General features: G+C 36.5%; 1 protein-coding gene across 1 annotated transcript in view; it reads right to left on the reverse strand.

Annotated features, from left to right (window-relative positions):
- Window positions 1-26,695, reverse strand: part of POLR3B (RNA polymerase III subunit B) — a 68,308-nt gene that overhangs the window by 28,596 nt on the left and 13,017 nt on the right. The window contains exons 10-23 of the mRNA XM_081330213.1: window positions 26,243-26,365; window positions 25,191-25,307; window positions 23,515-23,649; window positions 20,163-20,324; window positions 18,898-19,098; window positions 17,745-17,907; window positions 15,818-15,971; window positions 13,802-13,876; window positions 11,630-11,728; window positions 11,030-11,157; window positions 7,220-7,429; window positions 4,680-4,838; window positions 4,178-4,295; window positions 3,008-3,150 (exon numbers count right to left, since the gene is read on the reverse strand). Of these exons, the coding sequence (XP_081186339.1) occupies window positions 3,008-3,150; window positions 4,178-4,295; window positions 4,680-4,838; window positions 7,220-7,429; window positions 11,030-11,157; window positions 11,630-11,728; window positions 13,802-13,876; window positions 15,818-15,971; window positions 17,745-17,907; window positions 18,898-19,098; window positions 20,163-20,324; window positions 23,515-23,649; window positions 25,191-25,307; window positions 26,243-26,365 (1,987 nt within the window). The remainder of the gene's footprint in view (window positions 1-3,007; window positions 3,151-4,177; window positions 4,296-4,679; window positions 4,839-7,219; window positions 7,430-11,029; window positions 11,158-11,629; window positions 11,729-13,801; window positions 13,877-15,817; window positions 15,972-17,744; window positions 17,908-18,897; window positions 19,099-20,162; window positions 20,325-23,514; window positions 23,650-25,190; window positions 25,308-26,242; window positions 26,366-26,695) is intronic.

Consider the following 26,695-nt stretch of genomic DNA (forward strand, 5'->3'; position numbering starts at 1 on the left):
AAAGTACTTGAGTTTTAGCTTCAGAATCTGGCCTTCTAAAGAGCAGTCAGGATTGATCTCCTCTAGGACTGACCGGTTTGATCGCCTTGCGGTCCAAGGGACTCGCAGGAGTCTTCTCCAGCACCATAGCTCAAAGGCCTCAATTCTTTGGCGCTCAGCCTTTCTTATGGTCCAACTTTAACAGCCATACATTGCAACTGGGAAGACCATAGCCTTGACTACACGCACTTTTCTTAGCAGGGTGATGTCTCTGCTTCTTAGTGTGTTGTCTAGATTTGCCATGGCTTTCCTCCCCAAGAGCAACCATCTTTTAATTTCTTGGCTACAGTCCCCATCTGCAGTGATCTTGGAGCCCAGGAAAATAAAATCTGTCACTACCTCCATTTCTTCCCCATCTATTTGCCAGGAATTGAGAGGGCTGGATGCCATGATCTTGGTTTTCTTAATGTTAAGTTTCAACCCAACTTTTGCACTCTCCTTCTTTACCCGCAACAAGAGGCTCTTTAATTCTTCTTCACTTTTTGCCATTAGAGTGGTATCATCTGCATATCTTAGGTTGTTGATATTTCTTCCAGCAATCTTAATTCCAACTTTTGATTCATCTAGCCCTGCCTTTCTCATGATGTGCTCTGCATATAAGTTAAACAGGCAGGGCGACAGTATACAGCCTTGCCGGATTCCTTTCCCAATTTTGAACCAATCAGTGCTTCCGTGTCCAGTTCTCACTGCTGCTTCTTGTCCCACATATAGGTTTCTCAAAAGACAAATAAGATGGTCTGGTATGCCCATCTCTTTAAGAACTTTAAGAACTTGCCACACAATCAAAGGCTTTAGCATAGTCAACTGCAACTTTAGTGGTAGCAAATTTCAATAAATGTTTAACAAATTTAGTTCACCTTCCTTAATTGTGAGGTCAGGCTTGTTATACAATTTAATTATATATAACAGTTAAGTAAATAGGAAGCAGTCTTTACCTTGCCACATTCTTTGTCAACAACTTTGATATATCCAAGTTAGAAGAACCCAAAAGAGAAAACTGAAGGGATGAGCTGTGGAAATGTATTGCTCAAGAGCTATGAGTCATAAACCTAGTGATATATCTTATTAATGTTATTTCCATGGTTCTATGATTAAGATATCCAAGCAGTGGTGGGATTTAGCCAGTTCGCACCAGTTCATTAGAACTGGTAGCTAATTTTTTGTTGCCCAGGCCCAGAATGGACCTCCAGAAGCAACATCCATACAGAGAACCAGTTGTTCACATATTTGAATCCCACCACTGTATCCATGTATACAATTTCAATTGCACTGAACATAATATGTGCACACTGAGGACCCTGAAAGTACCTGGAAACCATTTCAAATCCCAGATCCCTTTATGAAAAGCACTGAAGACTTCTCCACTTCTGGCTGCACACGTTTCATTGTATATGAACGTTTCATTGTATATGAACGTTTCATTGTACATGAATAAGTTTATGCACAAATGGAAGTTCATAAGGCACTTTGAGGATCACTGCTCAATCTGCCTTCAACTATTTGCACCTATCTGCCCGATATCTAAAAGCAACGGGAAAAATTTAAAAAATCCAATCCTTGTTCAGTAGTGGTCTTTATAGGAAGTTCTTCACTTATGACAATATATTTCTGACCAGTTGAAATTAGGATGGTGCTGAAAAAAATACTTACAACTTGTGCCTGAAATTATGGTTATTGCATCACATCCCGTGGTCACATGATCAAAATTCATGCACTTGGAAGCCTGTCAAATTTCTCCATCTGCCTATCTTTCACTATCTATGCCCCTATTCTGATTTTATTATTATTATTTTATTGCATTAAGCTAGACTGAGAGATGATGACTGATCCTGAATGAAGTTACTGAGCAGACAGTTCATAACACTTGCTGCTTACCTTTCAGTGGAGGAATGTATTGAAGTACAGGGAAGCATTGAGTTAATAACTCCAATAACTCTTTAAGGCAGGGTTAGCAATATGGTGCTGTCAATTGTTATGAGTTGATAATAGCAGAATAATATCGTGGAAACTATTGCCCAAAATATTTGGGGACAAGGATGACTATCTAGTTAAAGTAATCAAGCAACACTATCCATCTCAATTGAATATGCATCAACCATAAAAACTTAACAGTATAATTCTGGCCAGATGTGTATGGATAGTGAGTTCTTTCTAGTTTAGAATTTTCCTACTTGCAAAGAACAGGAATAGATAGATAGATAGATAGATAGATAGATAGATAGATAGATAGATAGATAGATAGATAGATAGATAGATAGAGATAGATAGATAGATAGATAGATAGATAGATAGATAGATAGATAGACAGACAGACAGACAGACAGACAGACAAGACAGCTCAAAGAAGCTGCGATGAATTTTTAAAAAGAAATTTCACTGTTAGATCAGGTAATTAAAAATTACCCATGAATTTCAAAATATAACAACTTTCATTGTATTGCATTTTTTTTTCATGACAGCAATAGCCATTCAGTTTTAAACAACCTGCCTCCAGAAGCTGTGAATGTTCCAAAACTGTAAGTTTTTAAGAAGAGACTGGACAGCCTTTTGTCTGAAATGGCATAGGGTTTCCTGCCTAAGCAGGGGGTTGGGCTAGATGACCTCCAAGGTCCTTTCCAACTATCATCATCATCATCATCATCTTTGATTCATTAAACATGAACCTCAGTTAACTGAACATTCAAATTGACTGGCACTGATGGTTGTTGTTGTTCTTATCATTATTATTATTATTATACTAATGATGATGATAACTTTATTGTCACTTTGAATGTACACCAATCGGCATAAAGCAACAGAACAACATTTATGCCTCTTTCCAGAGGCAGGAGGTTAAAATTCTAGTTAAATCCAATCCAGGCACTAATAACAATTATATTATTTTACTTACCTGCTCTGCTGTTATACCAAGAACGACTGGAAATATATTTTGATTATACTGAAACCATTAAAATGTAGTAAAATGTACCTTTTTGTCCATGACGACTGCTAAACTTGTCTCCAATTTCTGGGCGCCTAGTTTGCCTTAGCAATATTTTGATTAAAAAAGCATCTTCTGCATTGGAAGATATCATGACCTTTTCAATGTACGAATCAGTTGCACCTTTGTAACTGATGAACAGAAAATGTACATAGTTTAATTCAAGAAAAAAACCCAGCTGAGTTTAACTAATACTAGATATCTGCAAAGCAACAGTTTACAAATTTTAATTTCAAGCGACAATTTTACTTCCTCATGCAAAGTTTCAATACTGAAAGCAGCTGCAAAAGAGTTATAGGAACTCAGTAACTCAGAATGGCAGATGAAGAAAAGTATCTTCACCCATCTAGCTTAAAAATGAACAAAAAGAACCCATTAGGAATTTGGATATTACAAAAGACTGAAACAAGTTGAAATCCAGTTTGTTTATAATATATATAGCAATAGCAATCTCACTTATGCGCATGCTCTCACTTATATACTGTTTCATAGTGCTTTACAGCCCTGTCTAAGCGGTTTACTGAGTCAGCATATTGCCCCCAACAATCTGGCTCCTCATTTTATCAACTTCGGAAGGATGGAAGGCTGAGTCAACCTTGAACAAGTGAGAATCGAACTGCTGGCAGGTGGCAAAACTCCATTCTAACTGCTGTGCCACCACGGCTTGTGACATTACCAAGAAAACTAGACACTTGAACCCTTTTAGTTACCACTATGTCCAACATTGGACTGCAAGGCGATCAAACTGGTCAGTCCTAGAGGAGATCAACCCTGACTGCTCTTTAGAAGGCCAGATCCTGAAGCTAAAACTCAAATACTTTGGCCACCTAATGAGAAGGAAGGACTCACTGGAGAAGAGCCTAATGCTGGGAAAGATTGAGGGCAATAGAAGAAGGGGACCACAGAGAATGAGGTGGCTGGATGGAGTCACTGAAGCAGTAGGCGTGAGCTTAAATGGACTCCAGAAGATGGTAGAGGACAGGAAGGCCTGGAGGAACGTTGTCCATGGGGTCGTGATGGGTCGGACATGACTTCGCAGCTAACAACAACAACGTCCGACATGGCCAATTTCTATTTTCTTTTTCAGAACTAAGCCTTTTCTACCACCTCCTTCTTTTCTGTTGCTTTTTAAAAATAAAATAAGGTAGCATGTCATACATTACTGGCACATCTTTATACTGTGATTGCTGAGATGCGCTGCTCCCTTCCAGAGGGGTTTGGGTCACCGTGGGCATCGACTTATTCACAAGTACTTGCTTGTTTTCTACTTTTTCACCTGTAAGTATATGAGGAAATAACATATTTGCTACCTGTTTGAATTATTTTCATTGTCCTTAAATGGTAAAAGCGGAGGCTGTGCTATAGCCTTATTTATGCTCCTTGGGGTAAACCAAGATCGTATCACCAAACTTTGGCAGCAAAACACTGAAAAACGGGGGTCTGACTTTTGAGAGGTTGCTAAACCATCCAGTATAATCCATGCACGTTCATAATTAAACAACAACAACAAAAAAGCCTTCGATTTTATCAGGTCACTAGTTCTCCCTATGTTATAACACAAAGGCTGCAGATTTGGAGTTCAGTCTCACAACAGCACACAAACAAAAATAAGAATTCGAGCTAATAATTCTTATAAGAAAAGAAAACAATGTCTGTATACCTGGAGAGCAAATACCATCAGCATCTAAAATTTCATGCCGCCAAATTGGTTTGCGTGTTCCTGCATCCAGCATGGGCCCCATTACTTTGTCAAATGTTTGGTTTGTGTAACGTTTCAGAGTAGACTTAGCATTTTTGTACACAAGGCACCTTCCGAAGCCTCAAAGAAAATAAACATATCAAAACTACTATAAGGGTTATCTAAAATAATAATCAGACATTCATGATTATGTTTTAAATATACTGTACAAATCCATAGTAGAGAAAAGAGTTGCTTGGATAGTTACTTATGAAACAATGCCCTTAATATGCCGAATTTGAGGGCAATTCAGAGACTATGGCTGCAGTCCAATGGACCCTTTTCAAGCTATTAAATTATAATTTCATAATAATTTTAATAGGGCATGAACCAAAATGCATTCTGTTAGAAATGCAGTGGCTTATGACAATGAAATATTATGTCATAATAGCAACTTTAAAGTGTCACAAGACATTTATAATCTTTCATTAGAACTGTAACTTTAAAGGGGTCAAAACGTCATTACAGCTACATTTCAAGAGAGCTAAAAACAAGAATTTGTTATAGTTGGAGAATTAAATAACATTTATATTTCTGAAAGAACACTGCATTTTTAGAATAAAACACCTGCCTTTTAGAACAAACTACTTATGTAATTTTACATGTTTAAAGAATAAAATGTAGCTGATATCTAATTCCTAGATTTGTTTAAAAAGACCATAATTTAACTAAACAATGATCTAAACTATTTTGTAAAAACATTAAACCAAAACATTAATTACCCTTAATAATTTTGGGCTACAAGATTCCAAAAACATAGAAAAATCCTGCATTTCTTTCACTGGCCCTCATTGGCTTAATAATTCCTAAATTTGGAAGAATGCTTCTTCATAAACTTTACTTTTTAAAAGTGCTTTTCAGTTGAAGTTATGCATAGTATATCTGTATCATTTGGCTGTAACGACGTAATTCTGGAGAGTAGTTGATTTCCCCCCCTAATGTTACTAGTCTACCAGAAAGAAAACATTTTGCTTTAAATCATGTCTGCTATTGTTTTAGGCAAAAAAGAATAAATTAAGTGTGCAGACATTAATGCCAAAGATACATGTCCAGCAATACTACTAGTGCTGCCTGGCAACTGGCAAAAGGGCTCTTAAGGATGGGCGAATGTAGTAGAATGTACTGCAGTACGCAAGCAGTCTGACCACACAAAGTAAACTCAGGCACCCATGATATTAAGCCTCAAGCAGAGGAACTGTGTTTTAAATATGATTGATGAGGCAACACTAAAAAGCGTAACATCCAGACAGGTTTATTTGAAGTGAAGGCAAGGAATACTCTTTGAAAAGCACTGAATATGCCTTTCCTGAAAAAGATTTAATACGCCTTTTGGAGAAGGTGCGTGATTGCCGTTGCAGCCTAATGATAAACACAAAGATTTTTGCTTTCTTAAAAACAGGAAGCAAATTTACTATTAACCACATTTATTTGCTAGGCAATTTAACACTATTAATTTTTTTTGGGGGGGTGGGGGTGGGGTTTCCAACTTTTGTTTGTTATTATTTTTTTCTCCACGTATCATAGTAATTCCTGATGGTATTCAAGGAATACAGGTAGTCCTTGACTTACAACCGTTCAAAGTTACAAAGGCACTGGAAAAAGTTGACTTACGACCATTTTTCGCACTGATGACTGTTGTGGCATCCTCATGGCCACATGATCAAAATTCAGATGCTTGGCGACTGACTCATATTTGTGATTTTGTGACCTCCTAACAAGCAGTCAGTGGGGAAGCCAGATTCACTTCTAACTTAACTGCAATGATACACTTAACTGTGGCAAGAAAATGGGGCAAAACTCACTTAGCAACAGAAATGTTGGGCTCAATTGTGGTTGTAAGTCGAGAACTACCCATATTCATCTCTACTAACAATGTCTAGAGTTCAAATGTTACTGGATGTCATTATTAATGAAAAAGCAGTATTTTGTAAGGCGCAATTAATCCAAATGTAAATGTTTAAAAGTCAGATGATTAGTTTATTTCAGTTACAATAATAAATATGGAGCTCCCCTTAAGATGCATTTTCAGCAATAATTTCTCATTCACTCTATTTCTTGAAAAGTTGTTGTCCAAGAGTTCAGTTGAGATGTAATTATAATTGATTATTATGTTAAAAAAAAGATTTTCAAATTCTTTCATAAAGTGAGCCCACAAAAGTACAAGGCTTGAAGATTTTGAGCTACCTGCTTTACCATCAGTTCAGTGTTCTTTTTTTGTGATGCGGTATGCCAGCAAATGTGATCTATAATTTCAAATATCACAAGTGTAATTTATCAATTTAGATATCACACCAAATCATAGTTTTTACATACTGTAGTATGCAAAGACATCTAAAAATAAATCATGTTTTGTCAATTTAAACATCAACATTGTGATTCTTTTTCTTTATTCATAGATGTAAACTGTTTATATTGAGCTGAAGCAAGAAACATAACTATCCTATTAAGCAGAGACTTCCTACCTCTGTCTAAAGACGACTTGTTTAAAACCAGCGCATCCTCGATGTCATAACCACTGTAACTCATCACAGCAACAGTGGCATTCTGTCCAGCCGGCAGTTTTTCAAATTCAATCAGTTCTATTGTTTTTGTCTTAACCATTGGTCTTTGTGGATATGCTAATAGATACATAAGGGTATCAATCCTGTTCCTCTGATTGTAGCCAATGGTACCTGCAAGTAAAAAAAAAATCTTCTTAAGCAAACTTGGTGGATGCTTGATTCTATTGTTCTAATGCTGTTTACAACACTACAACACGTGGAGAAATCAACAGAAATCGACAGAAAAAGCAGCAAGTATTTTATGCCACCTATTTACTTAGTGTTCATTTTAGCTGATAGCTAATTAAGTGAAAATGTGCAATACCCAACCTTTCCCACCCACTTTTACATGAAGTATAAATTATAGCAGAAAGTTGTCAGTGTGGCTGTATCTCTTAGGCCTCGAGCAGTTTTAAGCCTCTACAAGTTTTATTTCAAAAATCAATTCGTCTTTGAATTATTCTATAGTTAGATTGCAGCAGCCATCATTTTTATTAGATACTTTTGAGGAGTAGATCTGAAGTAATCTAGTTATAAATACAACCATTGTTTCAGTGTACCAGTCAAGATACAAAATATAATGACCACAAGATTAAGATTCCTTCTTATAGCCTTGAGCAGAAAGTAACTCTTGAGGCTCCATAAATTGATAAACAACAAGTACTAAACAGGCAATAATTCCTGTGTATCTGGAATATGACTAGTAATATCTCAGCCTCATTAGTACTAACTGATTACTCAGATAAGCTTACCCATAGACTTGTTGAAAGAAAAATGTGATCTAATAAAAAAATACTTAAGTGATCTTCCAACCTCTCAAAATACCATCTACAAATATGATTTTAGTTCTATTTATACCCATTGTATACCTTCCAACATATATCACCAGAAGTTCAGTTCAGCTGGTACTCTCTGTGTTATTTAAGATCCACCGATCCACCTAATTTTTGCTAAGCCTCAAGGAAGGCATTTCTCAGGCAATGGAAGTATTCAAATAATCAGAATGGGGCAATGCTGAGTAACAAGTCCTTTCTTCTCAGCAGGGAACCAAAAGACTATCTCAATAATCCCAAATTCTTGACAGCCCAGGAAGTGACTAAATGGACTTGAACATGTATCTTCCAGAGGACAATACAAAGACTGTTAGTGGCAGCGGGTGGGAAGGGACAGGCAGAGACAACCATAAGGGAGGGCTGACACTTTTAAAGAACAAAGGTATTTTGATGTGATGAATCACTGTCCAGACAGATTCAAAATAGCCAACTCATAAGTTACAGACCAAATGGAAACTGTGCAGATGTGCCTGAAGTTAATTTGTAGCAAATCTAGGATTATACCAATTGAGCTTCTTACAGGCACTATGTCTATGTCTGTATTTTTTCTAATCTGGTGTCTTGGATTATAACTTCCTTTTACCATAGCCAGCTGGTGATTGTAGGAACTGCAGCCCCACACATCTACAGGACACAGAAGGGAAGATGTTCAGAAGGGAAAAATAGTCTAGCCGCTATTAGCAAATATTCAGCACGCAACTAGATGTTTAATGTTTGTATGGTTTTTTTTTAAAAAAATAGTCTATTACATCTCAGCTTTAGAACTGTACTTTTATCTCCTTGCTCATTCCTCAGGTGCTTGCAGTAGCACACAGAAACAAAGCCTTTAACAATAATTACTAAAGATATTCAGCAGCTTTTGTATTCCCATCGTCAGCAGCAACGTCAGAGGATTGTATCCAAGGAGCTAAATGTGCAAGACCCCGGGTCAAAGCAGCTGAATACACCAACCTCAGAAAACACAGACAATGAATTGCAAATGACACTGAAAACAAAATGAGAAAAAAAGACCTTCACACAGAAAAGTACAAAAGAACTCTACAGATACTGAATTGGCTTTCTGTACACACTGATCCTGCTTAACTGTGTGTGGTAAGTAACCAAACCTTCTGAGGCTAATGGTCCTAAAATAGATTCTCCTGGAAAAAGAAAGCATAACAAAGAAACAGGATGCAATTAAAAGAAAGGGATGGTGTGTAAAATATTTTTAAATGTTTCTAATGAGCTGAAGGGGAATGAAAATTTATTACATTGGGGGTTTGCCTATGTAACAAAGATTACATAAGATATTTTTATTCCCCCTCCCCCCATCAACTGAGAAGCAGCATGATTTGGCTATATAATATACTTACTGAATTTATGTGACCACCAGGAATGACACCCTCACTAAATTTCACAGTTAACATCTTAAGCAAATAGTAGTGCCAACTTAGGTTCACTGAGAAAAGCCTCATTGAAATGAATGGATGGTGGTGAGAAGGTTCTCTACCATTGGTTGCAGTTGCTGCAGAGAAACATCCTGCAGGTGTTATTTAAGGATCAGTGAAATGTCTTCATAAAGGGACACTTATTTAGGGAGATGAAAAACAAGCCAGGTTAAAGCTACACAGCAACATGTAATTTGCAAATAATAGATTGTATGTGACAATTTGCTTGCCTTGGTAAAGAACTGGAAATACACGTGTTACACAAATGTGCGATGTATAAATAAATGTTGTGCAAATCATTTGAGCCACACAAACTCAAACAAATAAAGCACTCATCATCCGATTCTGAGACTGCTACATTCCCCAAAAGCCCTGTGCAGTCCCATGCCCAGCCAATGTTTCTGCTGGGAATGTGAAGCAGTTATATGCCCACATGTGCGTAGAGACAAAAGATTCATGGGAAAAGACTTCGAAGCCCTGCATGATCATTCCGGGAGATGGGGGTGGTGTCCTCAAAACTTCAAAGGGAGATGCTTTGTTTTTGGCAAAATAGTTTACAAACCAACAGCTCAAACCAACAGCCCAACTACCAACCTGAGCTAATATTCAAACACATCTCATAGTTTACAAAGCACCTATTCAAATGCTTTACACAGTCTTAATGTAAATTAGCAAGTGTATTAACAGAGACTACATATTAGTTGCAATGTATGTGGGCCATAGGGTCCAGCTGTATAGATATATTTATACAAGTGATCCTCTCTATTCTTATTTAAAAGTAGCAAAGAGCAGGGAAATATTGCTGAAGTGAAACAAAATCAGGCAAAACAATCAAAATCATCACAATATATGACTAGTTATTTGTGTGTTCCCTTATACATTTTACACATAATACACACACAGTTTTCCCTATTATGCTAATTATGAGTCCAATCTATTATTCTAGATTAATAAGTACATATTAGGAAAAGGATGAACCACTAAACAAACTATAGTGTGTGTGTGTGTGTGTGTGTGTGTGTGTGTATTTATTTATTTATTTGCAGGGAGTACAGCAGAGCTGTTGATGCAAATTTATTTCTTATTCATGAATTCTGGAATCCAGCCATAATAATAAGACTTAATAATCTCTGTTAAGAAATAATAGTTGATGAATTAGAGATTTCCTGTTTTCTGAAAAGGGAGTTATAACTACATTACCCTAAAAATAATCTTGATAATTTAAATGCTGATAAATGAAAACCATGTATCATAAAATACCGCTCATCAATTTTTTTTATCTTAGCCTCTGAGTATGTTTCTAATTTTGTTTTTAAATAGGAAAGCATATAGAAAATTGTGCTAAAATTAGGGATATAGAGAGAAGGCAAATGTTTTCAAGGCAGGTTATCAGAAATATTTAAAAAGGTGAGGGAAATTGAATCCGGAGTGAATGAAACAACTATTCTGATCTGAAAACACAGAAGTCTTACCCATAGCTTGCTTTCCCATAGCACACTGGTAAGTGTTTCTTGGAGACTGGTTATGGTGGGGATATGGAATGAGACCAGCACAGACTCCAAGAAGAGTAAAAGGTTCAATCTCCAAGTGTGTTGTCTCTCTAATAAAGGGAAAAAAATATATATAGCTAGATTTCTTAAATTTAAAACCACATGGTTATATACTGAAAAGCTGGACTGGTGAAGTAAGAATGGCCCCCACTCTCATGGCTTTTTGGAAGTAGGTGAAAACCCAACTATTCTGAAAGATCTTTGGAGATTAGTTAGATCCAATGGTACCAAACCAAACAAACAATGAGTTTGTTAATTGTAGTATCAAATGAAGAAATCTGATTTTGGATTTCACTCTTTTAATTATGTTACTGAGTAACACAAATGTTCTTGAAGACAATTTTAATAACTGAAAAGAAACTTTTTATATCACACACACACACACACACACACACACACACACACATATATATAAGCATGCAAAATTTCATCTTTTTTCTTTCTTAGAATATGTTCCCGACATTGTCCCAATTCCAATGTTACAAAACAAAAATTAGGTTCTAATGATGCCAGAATACTTACTTATTGATTGTATGTTCATAGAGTGCAATGTTGCAATCGTTTTCCTCATTCACATCCAAATATTCAACAAGGCTTTCATGTAAAAAGTCTTCAAAATTCCTGAATATAAAATATTTATTTTTCAAAACAATGTATATTCTCACATAATTCCACATCAAATATGTATAAAAGATAAACAACAGAACTAATATGAAAGCCAAGTGAAAGCAGGATTTTTATACAAATGAATTTCCTTACACAGATTTCTATCTTAAGAGTCCAGAGTAACTGACCCATTTAACTAGACTCTGAGTAGACCCGATCTTTTATTTTTTTGGCCTCCAAAAGAGGCAATAGGTCTTATTTTCGGGTGATGTCTTACTTTTTCCCTCACCTCATGGCGATGGCACCGACAGTCCTGTCCAGCAGGAGGCTGCATGGCTGTTGGCTCACTTCTGCGGCCGCTTGTGGCCGCTCACGGCAGGTCATGTGGCCTGCCATGCCATGCCAACACCATGAGGTGAGGCAAGTGGGGGAGAGAGAGGTGCTGCCCCAAACACCCCATAGGCACCCAAACTTTCCCCCTGAATAGGGATGTGATGGAGATCAGAAGCTTCGTCTGCTTATGAATGGGGCACTTGGAGATGGCGCTAATTGCTCTGTTTCAAAGCAGCCCATTCGCAAGCAGACAAAGCTCCCAGTCTCCGTCAGAACTCTGTTCAGGGAGAAAGTGTTTGGGCGCTTCTGCACATGGACTTGCCTGCTCTGCACCAAGGGACCAGTGGGTTGTGGCTGCTGCCGAATACCGTTGGTCCTCGCGCACTTGCCGCTGCTTGTGCTGGCCACTCCCACCTCCTGGGATTATTTCTGGGGTAGGGCTTATATCAGGCCCACCCCAAAAAATCAGTCTAGGACTTATTTTGGGGGTGGGTCTTATTTTCGGGAAAACACGGTAATGGAGTACTGAGTATGGTAATCATAGGTAAAGGTAAAGGTTCCCCCGCACATGTGTGCTAGTCATTTCCGACTCTAGGGGCCGGTGCTCATCTCCGTTTCAAAGCCGAAGAGCCAGCGCTTGTCCGAGGACGTCTCCGTGGTCATGTGGCCGGCATGACTGGACGCCAAAGGCACACGGAACGCTGTTACCTTCCCACCGTAGTGGTCCCTATTTTTCTACTTGCATTTTTACATGCTTTCGAACTGCTAGGTTGGCAGAAGCTGGGATGAGTAACAGGCGCTCACTCTGCTACGCGGCACTCGGGATTCGACCCGCCAAACTGCCGACCTTCTGATCGACAAGTTCAGTGTCCTAACCCACTGAGCCACCGCGTCCCTATGGTAATCATAAGGGAATATACTGAATGGCAAACAACGTATTGGACTGCAACCACCCACCATACTATTTCTTACAGCAAGGAGATGCAGGAGAAGAAAGAGAAAAGTGTTCATTACAAGAAACAGTCCCTCTGCATAAAATAAAATTTTGGGCACCACCAACCTATTAGCTAGCACACACAGCTGCACTAGCTAATGAGCAAATAGCCTACACAAAAATCTTGTCAATCAGACCAACATTTTTGCTAAGAAAGAGCATGATTAGCCAATGTGTGGACCAACCCCTGCTGAAAATCCCTTGAGTCTAATCTACCTGTTGGCTAACATGGAGCTGCATTAACCAGTACATATATGGCTTGATTGAAAACCCTACTGGCTCAGTCTATATATTGGCTAACATGAAATGCTGTTAGCTTATGGGGGGACTTGCCACTCCAGTCCCCCCCAAACTAAGGCAAACACAAAGCATGTGCTCAGGGGAGGGACAAAGTAGTCAGGCACCTCTTTGTTTTCTCATTCTCAGATCATTAGCTCTGTGCAGAGATCCACTGCAGCTGAATACATTACAAACTTTTACATCAACCCTGCTTCTCGTTTATTTATTTTTAATTAATGATATATATTAAAATAATTTCACAGGGAGGAAAATTTAGTGGCTCCAACTAACATCATTTCATGTTTTAATCTGGAGGCCCAGAAACTGAGTGGCAGCTTGTTGTTGAAGAGTATATAAAATCTAAATCTATAGAAGTATCTATGTTTAAATACTGTATTGCAAACATAGAAAATGCTGTTTATTCTTATTTTTATGAACAGATGGATCCTGGAAAAGCCAGGATAATTTGTTGAGTTGTTTACCTATAACCTTGTGCAAGTTCCTCCATATGTTTTTCTGTTACAGCAGGTTTTTGCTTCTTCACAATAATATAGGGTCTAGATCGTAAGAAAGAGAGTTAACACATTATGTATTGTATTGTATTCATTTCAGAGATGAAATGAAGATCTTGTTAACAGCAGAAGTTATCATCATGAGCAATATAATAGGGAATTATAATTAGAGTAGACTGAAGCAGAATGGATCCTAAAGACTTAGAGCCCATATACTCAGTCTTAGCCGACTGTATACACTAGGCCTTTAAAAAAAGATATACTACTCTTGTAAATACAATGTGCAAATTATAAGATCATAATGTAACATCTGTATCACTCTGCTCTGCTGACAATTTAACAGCAGGTGGACTATATATACCATTCTGACTGTGCTTTGCGTTTATTTTCTAATATATACGGCTAGCACAGGGGTAGGCAACCTTGGCTCTTTTATGACTTGTGGACTTGTGGACTTCAACTCCCAGAATTCCTGAGCCAGCATGGCTCAGCTTGGAAACTCCCTGTCCCCTCAGCATGGCTGGCTCAGGAATTCTGGGAGTTGAAGTCCACGAGTCATAAAAGAACCACATTTGCCTACCTCTGGGCTAGCATAACAGCTGTAGGGAATGCATTACAGGTCTCCATTTAGCCTTCTTTATCAATGACTGCAACAACTTTTAACATTAAGTAGAAAAAATATATATTTTAAAGAGGGCTATGTCAATAGTTATAACTCATTTATTGAATAATTTATTATCATTTATTTCTATATTTAATATTTAATAAATTATCTAACTTTATAAACTTTAAAAATAAAAATTAAATTAAATGTGAGTGAATGTCTCTTGAAGGAAAGAGCAGTGTTTTTTTTTTTTAAAAAGGGTAATATAATATAGAGCACTTTACGGGACATAGTTCAGAACAGAGCACATGGAAATCAATCATTTTGTATCCCCACCAGTTCCATATAATACTCCGAAAGAGCCTGCTTTAAACTTGCGCAGCTACATCTTTAAGTATTAATAAATCCTGTCTTAGCAAAGCTATTGGTTTGTCTTTGTGTAAGACACTCTGTATTATATACTGATTCCAAACAAATGTGAAAGAAAAAAATCACCTATTCAAAATTGGTTCCAGAAAACCCAGAACTGAACTCTCATTTATGATTTACCTGATCTATTGGTAAGCCCCTCATGAATTCAGGTCCAAATGTTTGGACTTTTTTTTAAACAGGGAGCAATTTTTAATTTGAGATTACAACTTGATTTTGATTTTGCTAAGCTATTCATTAAAATGCTAATTGATTGGTATGTTCAGTTAATTCATACCAATTGCTTACAAGGTAACAATATTACATCTATCATTCCAGAGAACCAAAATAAATTCTGCAGTTTTCAAAGCTAAAAAGGTAGCTTTGGAAAAAATGACAAGTAATATTTCACTAAATTATTGCATTATTCTGTCAAGATGATTGATGGGACCCTACATCACTCCTGATGGGGGAAAAATTGAATGCATGCTTTCAGTCAGCAACCTAGGTTTTTGCTATAAACATTACATAAGCAAAGTTACAAGAATGGCATGCTCTGTTGGACATCAAGGATTGTTGCTACTTGCACATAATTTCCAGTGTGAAGTGAATAATTACAATATTCCAGTTCAAATAACCAGTTTAAGAGCTAATTCCTGATTTCAAGGGTGAAATGGATCTGAGCTATAATAGGCAAAAGAAGAAAACCACAGCAAAATTGAAAAATTAAGTAACACTAATCATACAACGTAAGTTCCAATGATGAATACTTTTTAACTGCTGATATGTGCAGTTCTTGAGTTCCAATTTATATGACTGGCTTGATGGTAAATGCAAACTGCTTGCCAATCAACTTGTGGAGTACACATGTGTCTAAAACTGATTTTTGTGAATGAACTGAACATCTTGATAATATACTTGGAATAGAATATTCTGGTGCCATGGCCCAGGAAAAGCATATTCAAAATTCTTACCTACATAGCCTTCCACCATCACTAGAAATATAGACACATCTGTCTGCAAGATTTGTGGAGATTGAAACAAATTCATTTATATAGCCTGCTCTACGCATCAGCCGGAATGTGTAGACCAGTTTCTGATGATCTCGAATGACACCAAGGATGTTACCTGTTCAAGCAAACAATTAAATGATTCTGTAAATGTTACCATCCTTTCAATGGATAGATTGGGCAAATGTTGGCTTTCTGTGGAATAACAATCCAAGTTGTTATCAGCATAGTTATAAAATGTTTGATCAATTTCTTTTCTTTCCTGCGACATAAACATGCAACAATTAATAGCAAAGTCAATGCATTTTTAAAGAAATTATAATAGGTAATTCAACTAGATTTCTGCTATAATTTGGATTAGGATCAGTCATCCCTAGAAATGAAATAGTAGCAACATTTAAAGCACTGAAATACAGTGATGCAAACCTAAAACGGAGAACAATTTTCATATTCCAACAAAAACAATTTTATTATCCTTTTGTTGTACTATTACTTCTAAGAACTTCGATATGGTCTTTCTTAAAAATTAAAAATTATGTTTCCTGGTAAAAACTTGCTGGGTTGGAACTTTCATAGTTATAGCAGATGGAGAGAAAAAGCTTTATTTTACCTTTCTTCTACTATTTCTACACCATGGGTCCGGAGTACCTCGGGGATCACCTGCTGCCGGCGTCAACTTCCCTCCGCCCTGTGCGTTCCCACAGAGAGGGCCTCCTCAGGGTGCCACCGGTCAGAGAATGTCGGCTGGTGGCCCCCAGGGGGAGGGCCTTCTCTGTGGGCGCTCCGGCTTTATGGAATCAGTTGCCGGTCGAGCTCCGGATGGCACCTGACCTTCGCTCCTTCCGACGCGGTCTGAAGACCCATCTATTTGAACAAGCCGGCCTGGCCTGATGGGGGATGTGTTGGGGTTTTAATGGGGATTTTTATATTATTATTGATTGTTTTAGCTGGGCTACTATTTAATTCTTTTTAATTTTTGTATTCTGTACATTTTATATATGCCCTGTACATTTTTATATATGCCCTGAGTCCTTCGGGAGAAGGGCGGTATACAAATATAATAAAATAAATAAATAAATAAATAAATAAATAAATAAATAAATAAATAAATAAATAAATAAATAAAATTTTTCCCCCAAATGGTATTTTCCAGATGTGAACGATAGTAATTATCAACATCCCCAATCATGTATGTATTTTTCTTAAAATAATTTCACACTGTATTAAATGCACCTTTTACTATCTCACATCTAGCTCCTGATTTGTCAACAGTGTTGAGGGGCTATTTCTTGCCAAAACTGCATTTAGGTATGTTTTAAACGTGGAAGTGGGTTTTCTAAAGCTTTGCCTCATGTCATAACTAACACAAAAGGTTTAGAATAATGCCCACTGTATGAAAATCATATCTCTGTAATATATTATAGATTTATAACAATTGGCTTCCCCAATCAACATTTATATGTAACTTTAAATGTTGCATTTATGCCATGGGATGAACCATCAAAAAAAGGAATGCAGGAAGCATTTTACTTGTTACATACATTCCCTGCAGTTCCCAAACTTTGTACAACGCACAGTGTACTCACAAAGGCACCATGGATATTTTACATTTTCAAGGAAAACAATGATATTCAACATTGGTCAGACACCACAAGAATTACCATCTTGAAATAGTTCAGTTTTGGCTTAGCAGGGCTGTGAAAAAATTACTGGAATTCTAACTGAAATGACACAGTTTAGGAATCTTTAATTGCACTGTTAACATACACAATCACACATTAAAAATCTCATTTTCTGAAAAAGCCTTGATTATTAGAGAAAGACACATCATTTATACTAATGTTTAATCTTCTAGTATCCTGTTTCACTTGGATTAAAAGCAGTAACATACCATTAAGGAAAACAAGAAACACGTTTGGATATGAAAGTTCCTCTCCACACAGAAGGTTTACATCTTCTACTCCAAGGTTACTAGCTAATTTAATAATAGGGCCATCTTCCATGTCAGTAGTAATATGAGTCATCAGTGCTAGGTTTTTAACCAAGCCACAGGCCTGAAGAAAAAAGATGTCAATCAAAAAAATTAAAAAGGAAAACAAATATAAAAATTGATTTATATAACTAAAATACTAAGAGAAAAATTTAACAAACATTCTGCCTAGGTCAGAAATGTCAAACTCATGACATCATGTGACGTCGCGCAATGTATTGGGATGGTTTTGCCATTGCCAGCAATGGGGTGGGTGTGGCTTCCAGATGACGCGTCCAGCCTGTGGGACGGCAGTTTGACACCCCTGGCTTAGGTGGTCATCAAATCTGTTATGTATCAGATATATTGGTATGTAATTTTGTGCAGTATATAATGCCAATATTTATGTTTGCAATTTTAGCCAGTGTTACCTGGGGGTGATTACACACAAACACAGAGTACATACATACATACGTACATACATAATGGCATTCATAATTTAATCCTAAGAAACATAAGTGGTGTATCTCATAGATTTAGGCTAGATTTACAGATTTATAACCTTACTTGGAGTTAAAATTACAACTTTTTTTTGCTTATATGAGCTTACCTGTCTAAGTAAAAACACACTTTATATGTGTACATGTACTGAACCCAAGTGTAAAGAAGGCGAAAGAATTTGCTCTGCAGGTTCACTAGTTACATCATTTTGCGCTAAATGGTAATTGTAAATTGTTATGAAGAGATTGTTATTTATTAGCAATTTATTTCCAATAATTCAAAGTTGTCTTTTAAAGAGCATAGGGAGACAAAAGAATTCAAGAACATAAAATCATCATTCAAAATTGAGGAGAAGTTTAGAGTGTGAAAATAGTTACTAAAAAGTTTTCTGAATCATAAATATTCCAGGAAGACTTGTTTAACAGTACAGGAAGTCAATGCATGGAGGTTCTTCATTTTGGAGCAAAAAGACAGCAAAAAAGGATGAGAATGGGGAAAGGCAATACGTCCATAAAATAAACTAAAGTATAACATAAAATGACAAGGGAAAGTGTATTAACCCAATGGAGCTTACCTCTCCTTCAGGAGTATCTGATGGGCACAGCATTCCCCACTGAGATGGCTGTAGAGATCGGGGTCCACTCACTTTCCTGGTCTTTTCAAACTGAGAAGAAATCCTTGTCATCATCCCCAAAGCAGATATATAGGACAAGCGTGACAATACTTGAGTCACACCCTGTCGATCCATCTTGAATCTCTTCAGTGACCAATTTCCCTAAAGGTAAAGAACCATGTAAAACTGGTGAACGTTTAAAACAACCTTTTATATTTCTAAACAGTATCAGTTTGAAAAAGATGGTAAAATAGGTCCAGATTTTCATCTATCATCTAGGTTTGATAACGGTAAAATCTAGAACACTTCTTTGTATAAACAACAATAACCAAGCTCTCGGTGATGTGTTGAATTTCAACATGCCAAGATTTTGCTGCAGATTTTGATCAATTGTTTGGCACAGACAAATTTCTCAATTGTTTAAAGTCCATTTCAAATTTTATTTGGTATTTTGATACAAATATTAAAGTGAAGAGATACACAACCAAGACATTTCTCTGTTGGGAAACAATTGGAATGGTCCAAACAGCCCAATACATTATTTATTTCTAGGGTGCATTATAATACATTTCCTGGACAGAATCCAGAATATAAATTACAGAATCTTAAGGTTGGAAAGGGTCTTTTAAACAACTTAAATCCAGTTTCCTACTTAGTAGAAGAATCCAAATTAAAACATCAACACACCTAAAAAGATCCTTTACACTTAAGTCAAGAAATTAATTGGATCTGGTGATATACTTTGCTCACATTCTCAAGAAGGACATCCAACAAAATAGAGACAACACTTTAAACACCTCCATCAACTGACAGAAATATATTGTACTGATAAAAGAGAATATTTGTAGCTCAGAGCTGAAATGATGGGTCCTTGGTGCTTTCTGAGCTTGGTTGTTTTCTTGCAGACATTTCATTACTCAAACTAAGTAACAGCATCAGTTACCTAGTTTGAATAATGAAACGTCTGCAAGAAAACAACCAAGCTCAGAAAGAACCAAGGACCCATCATATACTGCACTATCCAGATGACAGAAATCAGAAATGGATGAACTTTAACATAACTTACAAATATAAGCCATTTACATTTCTTCTATAAACAAATCCAAAGATGATTTTGAATTAAAACTGGAAAAAATACTCTGCAATATGACAACCTGTACTTTACATTTAATCCTGTCTATTGGCTCATGTTATCTTAAAGCAATCCATCCAAATGAAACACTTACTGTAGAGATGGCATTCACCATACCATTGGTGATCTGATCTTGCCGCATGTGCTTAACTACATCAAACTGGGCAGCTCTTTGCTTGGGAATTACTTGGTCAGCAATTTTCTTCAACTCAGAGTTGAATTTTTTAAACAAGTCTTCAAACAGAAGGGACAGAAGCTGCAACAAAATTTAAAGTAATTTACAATGCAGGAAATGTTGAAATAGAGCAATGTTGCTATGATATTGTTTATACAATATTTATGAAAGGAGAAAACAGAGGCTACTTCCAATTCTATGGAGTTTTAATTGTTCCATATCTAATAAATTCCTTACAACTCATTTTACTTTATTAATTTGATTGTCACTTTTTTTTTACTTTGCTCACTAGTTTGCCCATTCACATGGAGTGGTTTTTTTTCTACTGATACATTTGGGGAGAGTGTATTTTTATATAAAGCTATCTCACATTTTTCTCAGCAAGATAGCCATAGATTAAATGCTGCCTTTGACTCTCAGGTTCTTCTCTTGTCTCTAGAAAACAGCTCTATTCCAAACTTTGGTTTTTTTTTATAATTCTAACTGTCAGGAAGACTAAAATACAGTTACTAGTGAATGCCAAAAATGCAAGTTCCCAGTATACAATACATTGTTAAGTACCAAACGAGCTAAGTATTTAAACAGGCTCCTGTTAAGACATTCTGGAGTCTATTTCATAATTTAATTCCTGCAGGGAATGAGTCTGTTTAAAACTGTCTCCATTTTCTTAGAAGTATTAGCAGTACTCTGCCCCTTTTGGCAAAAGGCCAAGCATCTACTTTGCTTTCTAAACTAACATTTACACTGATTATATTCATCATCTTTCCATCATTATATCCCTAACAGTTTATAGAAAACACTGGCTGATAAAGATTATATAGGTTCAAAAATGCACAGTTATAAACTGCACTCTAAAGTATAACTTTTAAAAAACAACTGTTGCAAGCTGTTATTGAGTTTCTCATAACTTCCGAGTCATTTATAATCATAATGGTTTCATACAATATATTAGCAAAACAAACCTTTTCATGTTTTATAGTGAATTCAATCACTTAAGTGGCAGTAACTATCCAGGATTTCAGACAGAACTATTTTCTAGTCTTACTTGAAGATATATAATCCACTATATAGAATATATAACACTCTACAAATTTTTACTGACTTCAAAATGGTTTTCACTAATCAGTATTTTTCCCCCTGTTCCAATCTATCCTAAAGTTAGAGTGACTTTTTTGACTTCTGTTTATTCTAAAGAGATATATTCCTAAGAGCAGGGCAAAGATTCATGATAGCCTATTTTGTAGATCAGGAGTAAGTGATGAAACACAGAATGGAATGGAATCCTAGCAATAATAATCATTAAATTTTCATTGCAAGCACAAGGCCTTTCAAAAAAAGGACTGGAAGTAAATTATATCCAAATGTGGTTGAGGGCATAAGGGAAAGAAGTGACAGTTCATCAATTGATTTCCATGGAAAATCCTGAGAAAAAAAAAATAAAGAAGTTAAGCTGCTGAAATAGAATTTCACCAATTAGCTTAATGTCAGAGAATTCTAATTAGGCTCCTTGAGATTGCCATTTACTGTTTAAGGCTTTAGAGTGCCAAATTCTCCTTTTCACACAAACTGGTTGCAAAATTAAAGACATTAGGCAGCCTTAATTATATTATCAGAACAGCTGGGATTAGTCAATCTCTGAAGTCAAGACGGTTTTCTTTTGTCATAGGGTAGAAATCCTTTCCTTTCCAGGGTGCCGGATTTTGGTGCTGTTCCATATCTCACCCATACAAAGCAAGCTGAATTAGAAAGAGAGAAAGAAAAAAAAAATGCCAAACAAACCCTGAGGACAAAGAGGCGGGAAATGCTCGGCAAATAATGAACACATTAAGGAAAGAGAAAAGGTAGGTGAAAAGATTAAGCTTGGAGTCCGTAGGTTTCGCTAACACCTCTGCTGGCACCTGGCCTACCAAGCCTCTTGTGGGCTGAAAAAATGAAGAAAAAGCTCTGTAAACCAGCTTGGCTAGTGGAAACAACGGTTATCTAAAGCTAAAGCACATTTTGTGCTCCCTTGTCCCATGGGGTGTGAAATTAGCTACTATTGTTTTCACACATTTTTATAGACACAATACCTTTTATGTCTTCACATTGTGCAGACTGCTCTGCTTTTCTCCTAATACAGGATCAATCCCTTTTCATTCAAATTTTTAAGCAACTGAATTTTTAGTCCAGAAACAGTGCCAGCTTTTTAAAGGATGAAAGCCATTTAGACAGAAACATTAACTAAAAACACTGAGTAACAGGCTTAAAGTAAGGTGCTTTATTATTTTGCAGATATAACGCAGACATTATGTTAATAATAGCAGAAACACACATGCAAGATATATGTTTAAGTTACAAAAGGATCGTAAATATTAAAACAACTAATAACGCAATAGATGTATGCTACTATTTATGAAGCTCTAACTTAAAAATCATTCTATTTCATTTGGACCTGAAACTGCCATAATGATTTGTAGCTAAGCACTATCACAACAAAGAGTAACCTAATTAAAGCAAATTATAGTTGATTAATTTGCTGTAAAGCAGAGGGTTAATCAACTAGACACACATAAAATTCTACTTTTTTACTGGCATATTTTTTAAAAAACCCACAAAGAATGTTGTAGTATGTTTCTCAAAAAATTTGAAGTTACTATATAAAAGGCAAATAACCATTCAGCAAACAGCACTGTTCAAAAACTTAGTATTCCTTCTTTCAGCAATCATGAAACAAATGGAATTTTATCTACATTAACGCATGTGTAAACTCAGGAGACCTTTACTTTTAAATGCCCACATTTGAGTTGCCCTTCCTCCCACTCCTGTCCCTTAAAGGAAATGAAAGGCAGTTTTGTCCTTTTTGCATTTATGATTTCTTTCTTGCTGAATTCCAGAGCCACATCAGCATAGGTCATGCAAAGGCTCTCTCCACTCTGCAGTTGGGTCAGATTGAGATAAACACCCCCCAACTGCAGCATCTATCTCTGCATTTCAGTCTGGGGGAACTGGCAATTTCTAGGACCCTATGGCTATAGTCATGCGCGCCCCATTTGAGAGCAAGGGGGAAACAGCCAAATAAAATACATATTTTTGGCTGGATGGAAAGGCAATCCTTTGCAAATGGCTTTTCATTTGAAATCAAGGAACAGTATTTTTATTCCATCAATCTGGTTAAGAAATTATCACAACTGCATCACTAACGCTTTAAATTAAAATTACTATGCGCATTTGATCTGATGCATTAGGTAAAATAACATAGTCCAAATTCTATTAAGCTTCAAGGTGCATCTACCTGTCCTGCTAGTTCCAGCCTCTTGTTTCCATAATAATCTCTGTCATCCACTTTGTTATCTCCTTGAGCTAGAATCACCCTGCGGACCATCACAGCTGTATAGATGCACTTGGAGCGGAAGTTGAATTCTTTTACCTGAAATACCAAAAATGAGAAATTTAACTTAAGTGACAGTACCTTACATGGGAATGTCTCTAGATTGTGTTTTTTAACCCTCTGTTAGGCATGGTATGTGGAGGGTCATGCAATTTGGAGGAATGAATAGCATTAGGATAAATTGCATTTATCACTACAGCCTCTCCTTTCTACAAGGGCCTTGGGATACATTCCTCTTGACTTTAAAACTGATCCACCATGCATTAAATGCTTTGGATGCCACCTTGATTGTAATTGACCTCTTTTTTAAAATGCCTTCTTCCTTTCCTATCATGGCCTACATTCTGCTATTTCTCTATTCCTACATCATGTTTTCTGGTACCACAGTTTGCCCAAGCTTCTAATTTCTGAGAATGGCTCTGAAAGTACACAATATATTTTTGGAAACTCTCTTTCAGTTGTTCTGGGTAAAGCTCCACATTAGTTCTCAAAGTACTGGAGAAATGTCATTTTACAGCAATACATTCATTGTTATGTAAACTACCAACCAGAAACTGCCTGACCATTAACTTATGGTTAACTTTGCTTAACTCTGTTATAACATATGGTCAATTTTATTTTTTTACAATACAGTATATCTACATGTTGCAGAGCACAGTGCTGGTCGTGGGTTCAAAATATCTGTCTTCAAGCCACAAAAAAGACAGAAAATCAGAAGGGAAAAGAGGCTGCAAGTATGTGATCAGTGTACCATTAACAGTAAAACCATTCCAATAAATTGGTTTTATTGTTATTGCTGGCAATAACAATTTAGTGGTTATTACATATAATATGTGGAAGGAGAATACGCTTTATTGAATTGGCAGATAGTTTTTCAGGTTTAATAGATACCGTACTTGGATCTCTCTCTGTCTCAGATTATGTACATATCTCTCAAAAATTCTGAGTAAGATTGCCTTGTGTCTCACTCAGGATCAACAATTTATTCTGTAGGATAGACTGTAAATTCATCTGCATAGGCATGTAAAGCCATAGTTTGTTGCATGCATTTATAAATGAGGACACCAATTAATACTGACAATGAATGAATAATGGAACATAATTTAAATCTATTGTTCCTATTTAAAATTATACATAGATTACTTTAATTACTTTTTGCTGTGTTGCTTTATAAATGTAGGAGAGGGGCATACTGTGCTGGAGGGCAGGTTTATAATGCATAATGAGTTTGGAATCATTGCACAGTCCCCCCCCCCCCCGAATTCTGTTGACCTTTATCTAGCAGCAATTTAGCTTGGATTGTTAGTTGCTCAGAGTCTCGTGTATAGGTGACAAGAATAAACTCTTAATACTTTGAACATAACTCCTGTTCCTGATTATTTATGCCTAACAATAGTTGGTATTGTCTTGAGTTTTATTAAGCAGGGTGGTATATAAAAAGTTGTATATATAAACTATCGCCAGAAGCTATTAATAATAAATGGAGCAGCAGTTCTTCCTGAATTCAGTTTCATCAATCATTCTATAGTCATTCCTGCAAAGTAGGAAGGTATCCTGTACTTTAAGAATAAAGCACTTACTGGCACATGGGCAAGAATAGTTGTTGCCAACAACTCTCTTGCTTCCTCCATCTTGGTTTTCTTGGGGCCGCCCCACATTCGCTGCCTTCGGACTTTATTTCCCAAATATTTTAATGCCTGCAAGCGAAGTGAAAAGATTGTGTGCTGAAAATCATTATTGCCATCATTAAGTACATGTCACAAATCATTTTCAATGTACTTTTTTCCCCTTGGGGAAATTCAGTATTTATTGAGATGTTTTATTTTATAAGGAAGTCAACAAGCCAGAACAAGGCTGGCTGAAAAGCAAAACCAGAGAGCAGGACAAGGTTATTTTAAACAGGTGAGGGGTAGAAATGGCTGAGCAGTACAATTACTCCGTTATGCTCTGTTATTTTAAATTAATCCCTTACAACTAAGAAAATATCTCACCTAGCTTAAGTTTAACACTGAATGGGTACGCATCTCTTTTTTTAGCTATGCAGTAGATAGCTTCCGTTTAAAAGGCTCAGGATTTCCATATTGTCTTTTTCTGATATTAAAGGATTGTTAAAACAATTTGCAATCTGAAATATAAGGCAACTCCTTCAGTTTATGTATTTGCTTTTATTTTGCTTGTCTGGTTTCATATCAGATATTTTAGTAAATCTGCTAAAAGTCTCATTTATGAGGTTTATGACTTTTCCTACCTATCAAAGTAATTTGGATGGGACAAATGTTTCAGTAAGTATGTACTGTGCTATTACAGATTTTGGTAGGATATTTTAAAATGTTACTCCTACTACCATTTATATGATACAAGTTTAATATGTTACTATTCTAGAACGCAGAATAAACTTCATTAGCCACCTAATGGAGCAATTCAGAGATTTATTATTTCAACCTTTCCAATCAACTCTTAGATATTCTACAGGACTTTGGTTATGGGTTTACTCTCCCGACCTATTTAAGCAAAGAGGAGTGACAAGTAAAAGTTCTATTGATGCATCTTCTTGCTACTAATTTTTGAAGGGGTTAAAAAGCCCATTTTTCATTACAAATGCACCATAGATGGATGCTTGAATATCACACACCTGCATCTGTGTGAAAATCTGAGCTTTTTGGCATTCCTCCAAGCTGGGGCCAAACGCAGCCATCACGTGCTCTTCTGTTCCAATCATCTGCACAATCTCTTGGTCACTCTCAACCCCCATGGCCTACAGAGGGAGGAAAAGAAATAAAAGGTAGAAAAGGGGAGAAAGAATGTTGGCTTTCTGTTAACTCGCTGACATTTGCTTATGCTAATTTGGTATTGTAGTCAGTAAACTCTTAAGCAAAAGCGAGTTCTCTCAGAAATAGGACCATCTGGCATTGGCAGCAGCACCTACTCATCAAAAGGAAATCTTGATAAGCAGCACTGAAAGCAGGAAGGATGAATGTCGAGACAGTATATTTTTACTAGAAAGTTATTGGCTGATGTATAAAGAAGAAACTTCATACATTTTCTCAATAAATAGCAAGTGACAACTGCAGCAGAATAAACTAGC

This window comes from Vipera berus (assembly GCF_964194415.1).
Source record: "Vipera berus genome assembly, chromosome: 6".
In the NCBI taxonomy this organism is placed as follows: domain Eukaryota; kingdom Metazoa; phylum Chordata; class Lepidosauria; order Squamata; family Viperidae; genus Vipera; species Vipera berus.